This window comes from Octodon degus, unplaced genomic scaffold, assembly GCF_000260255.1.
Source record: "Octodon degus isolate 3935 unplaced genomic scaffold, OctDeg1.0 scaffold00010, whole genome shotgun sequence".
NCBI classification, from domain to species: domain Eukaryota; kingdom Metazoa; phylum Chordata; class Mammalia; order Rodentia; family Octodontidae; genus Octodon; species Octodon degus.
Window position 1 is genome coordinate 1,031,157 of NW_004524586.1, and position 3,902 is coordinate 1,035,058.

The 3,902-nt window shown below is 35.8% G+C and overlaps 1 protein-coding gene across 1 annotated transcript in view; it reads right to left on the reverse strand.

Annotated features, from left to right (window-relative positions):
• The window catches only part of LOC101562519 (protein FRA10AC1), a 78,526-nt gene that overhangs the window by 67,824 nt on the left and 6,800 nt on the right, over positions 1–3,902 (reverse strand). Inside the window, exons 5-7 of the mRNA XM_004625487.2 lie at positions 3,380–3,456; positions 2,115–2,198; positions 1,480–1,564 (exon numbers count right to left, since the gene is read on the reverse strand). Of these exons, the coding sequence (XP_004625544.1) occupies positions 1,480–1,564; positions 2,115–2,198; positions 3,380–3,456 (246 nt within the window). The remainder of the gene's footprint in view (positions 1–1,479; positions 1,565–2,114; positions 2,199–3,379; positions 3,457–3,902) is intronic.

Below are 3,902 nucleotides of genomic sequence, written 5' to 3' on the forward strand. Positions count from 1 at the left end.
TTGAACATCCACCTACCCGAGAGACATCTTAGCAGTAACTGGCATGTCATGACAAGCCGCCCATATTCAGAAGACCACAATGACAGGCACTCCCAAACATGAAACAACTATTACAAATTACCATCTGCAGTGCATTAGCTTAGTTCACAGGTATCAGTGGTTATATCTTTTTCTAAAAGGCAATCACCATTGTTGGCCAGACAGCTCAGCAGATTAAAGCACCTGCTTAGGCAGAGTGTAAGGGCCAGGGATTGATCTCCTATGCCACAAGGTATGCAGGGCACACTGAGACAGCAATTAAGACTAGTCATGGTGGTGTGTGCCTGTACTCCCAGCGCTTGGGAGGCTGAAAACAGAAGGATCACTACGAGTCCGATCTGTGCAGTGAGACCCTGTAGACCCTGTACTAAAAATACATTTTTAAAACAGGGCAATCACCATGTCCAGTTCAGCTTCAATAAACACTGAAGAACAAACCATTAAAGAGGTGAAAAAAACTGCTTCATTCCATACCCCTATAAAAGCAGTAACCTCAAGTAAGTTCCACTGCTGTGGTGCTTTCTGGACTACATGCAGTAACTAGCTGGCACCACGAGGAAAGTTAGGCGCTAGAGTGCACAAACAAGCGAGACTGAGGGACAGCAAGTGTGTGTTTGTAAACAATTACACACTAACGAATATCATCTATAAGAAATTGAGAAGCAACACACTTATTATATTAAAGGTACTACAGAGAAAGTAATACCAGGCTTAGTTCTAAGGAGATTAAAATAGTTAATTGAAAAAGAAATCCTAAGACATACATTAAAGGTAGGCTGTCTTTCTTACTATACTACAAATATAAACTACCCACAACATACATTATTTATGCAATACTCTCTCGTCTCACCTTTCCAACTGAGACTGTCTATTCCTGGATGATCTTCTTAGCTACAAATCTGAAGTATGAGCTAGAGATAAAAATAACTTTAATATTAACTAAAGTAAGACATAAAATGGCAATGGAAATTTACCATTCCTAATTGGCACTGGTTGAAAGTTAGTTTTATTACATGTGCATCTACCTCTCTATAAATGTAATCTGTCAAAAAAATTTCTGTTAATTTCAAACAGTAAAAAGAAAATTTCAAACATCACCTGTGAAATAAGACATCCTCTGCAATGTTACAACCATTCATTATTATACGCAGAAGTTCTAGACCTCAGTCAGGATGAATAGGATCCAGGGGCCACTTGTGTTTAATTTTAGACTTTTCTTGCCTCAGCTCACAGATAAAAAGCACCCTGTCCTTTATAAATTCCATAGGTCTTTTGGAAATGCCATAGCTGTATAGGTTAAATGGTCAAAATGATACTTTCTAGGTGTAGGACACCTTAGGCTAGAATTACCAACTTTAAAAGAAAACTGTGTCATGATAATATAATAAAACTACTGTACTTGAATAAAAGTTTCCTTCTATAAATATTTAGTAGATATACCTTATTTTCTTTGTATCTACTGAGATCTGCTATGCAATATTCCTTGAATAATTTATCATAATATTTCTTTGCAAGTCTCTTCTCCCTAGATCCATAAAAAAATAAATATTATTATGCTTAGAAATCCAACCACAGCTTGCTACTTAGAAGCAATGTCAAATAAGTAACTTCTACAATAGAGAAAAAATCAATGTTTTAAAAGATCCATTACTTCCATGTACACTAAATATCTATATATTAACTATTAATAATGGTTCTCTCAGGGAGGGAAAGGGCTAAATCAGAAATGAGAATTATTCTTCATTTTATACCAATTGTACCTTAGATTTTAAAAATCAGTTTTAGGAATTAATTTTTTCCCAAATTATTTTAAAAATTGCAAAAGAAGTATATAGTACCATATTATAATACAATGTCATAAAACAGCTATTTTTTAAAGACTAAGTCAAACCATGAGAAGTCTTTCAACTGCCAAAAATTAGCAGAGGAACCAAACAACATGGCTTTATGTCCTCGATTTAGAGCCGCCCTATGAACAGGCTGAATGCCTTGAGTAAGTCACAAATAAGAACACAAAGAACAAGAGACAGGACTGAAGCATCTGATGTAGTACAGCTACTGACAGCTAAAATTACCAAGTCATCTCCACTTCATCCTCTTCATGCCACAGGAATCTATGATTTTCTCGTATAACATCTAAGTCTGTCTTGTCATTTTCCCTGGAAAATAAAACAAGTTCAATTTAATATGACATCAAAATCAGTCAAGTTTAGGAGGTTAAACAATGCTGTGAGATTTTTTAAATACACAAAACTAATAATTTTATGTGTGAATATATATATATGTATTAAAATATTTCAATATTTTCAGAAGGTAATTATAAGAAATTCTGCTAGAGGCAAGTTAAATGGATAAAAGAATTCATCCACCTTAGCAGTGGTTTTAATTATACAAAGGGCGCTCAGTTACCTAAGCACTAAGTTAAGTTTCAGAATCCAACTAAAAGACAGTAACACCATTATGAGATCTAATTTTTTTTAATCTTTTTGTTTATTTGATACAGGGTCCCGCTACACAGCTCAAATTCATAGTGACCCTTCCGTTCAGCCTTCGTAGCACTGGGCTTACAGGCGTGTGCCACCACACCTGGTTTCGGGGTCTGGCTCTGTGCATCCAGGATTCAGGGGCAGGCACGGCATGTGGTACCAGGTCCTTGTGCTTGAGCTATCTCCCCAGCTCTATGAGACCTAATTTTTAAAACCACAGAGAGTTACCTCATTTTACTAGTTTCCTGGAAGAACTGAGCAAGGGAAGAAAAGCACTGAAGAAAACTGTCAAGATAAAATGCTAATAGTTTGGGGGTAGAATAAATGTTGAGGGATACAAGCTAAATTGATAGGGGAGATAAATTTGTAAAGCTGAGACAGTACTGAAGTGCAGAGAATCCTATCAACTCACAACGACAATTACAATAAAGAAATCCATATAAGACAAAAGGCTCAAATAGAAGAGCCTCAAATACAGAAAAGACTTTTATGTGTAGAAAATTCTGAAGTGAGGGTTGATCTCCCTTTTTAAAGGCAATCCTAAACATTAAGATCTAAAAATATCTTTATTTCAAAGATCCTTGTCAATAAGACATGGAATTATTCCTCATAAAACCTATTACCAGTGTCATACCCACTCAGCAGGTGAGGAGGCTACCTGAGGCCTGTTGCCAAAGAAATGGGATTTATGAAGATGCGACTAGCTAGAAACTGTGCGTGGCTGCTCTACTTCTAAGATGAGGAAACTGAAACACAAAGCAGCGGATCAGTGACAGAATCTAAGACAGCCGCTATAGGTCTCGAAAGGCATCCATTCTTCCCTTCCCATTCCATGTAAACTTCACGATACTTACCCCAAACGCCTGAAGTCTTCTTTTTTGCCACCATAGTATAAAATATAGTCATTTACAAACTTTGTATGCCTTTGATACTGAAAAGCAAGAAATTAAGGATTTTATCTGCTTAGGAGTTTTTGGTGTTATGATCTATTACTGAGTATGATAAAAGTATAATATGAATTTATTTCAGCTTTTCTAAACATGAAAATATGTACTACACATGTTATATATTAAATTGTTAAGAGTAAAGATTGTAAAGTAGGAGGGCTTCCACTTTCTACTGAAACGCTTTTTCAAACATATCATATGAAATATAATGTTTGGAATAGTTTTCAACCACTTATTATTCTCCTGAAAAAAATACATCCCCCTGAGGGGAGGAAGAGCTTCCTGTCCTGCTGCTGGGCTGCAGACAGCTTATCCCATCATTCACATTTTCACGTCAATGATCAAATTAAGAAAAAGAAAGTATGCTTCTAAAATTAAAGGTAAGGAGTAAGATTTATCTTTCATGATTTTAAAATATAATTCTGGGCTG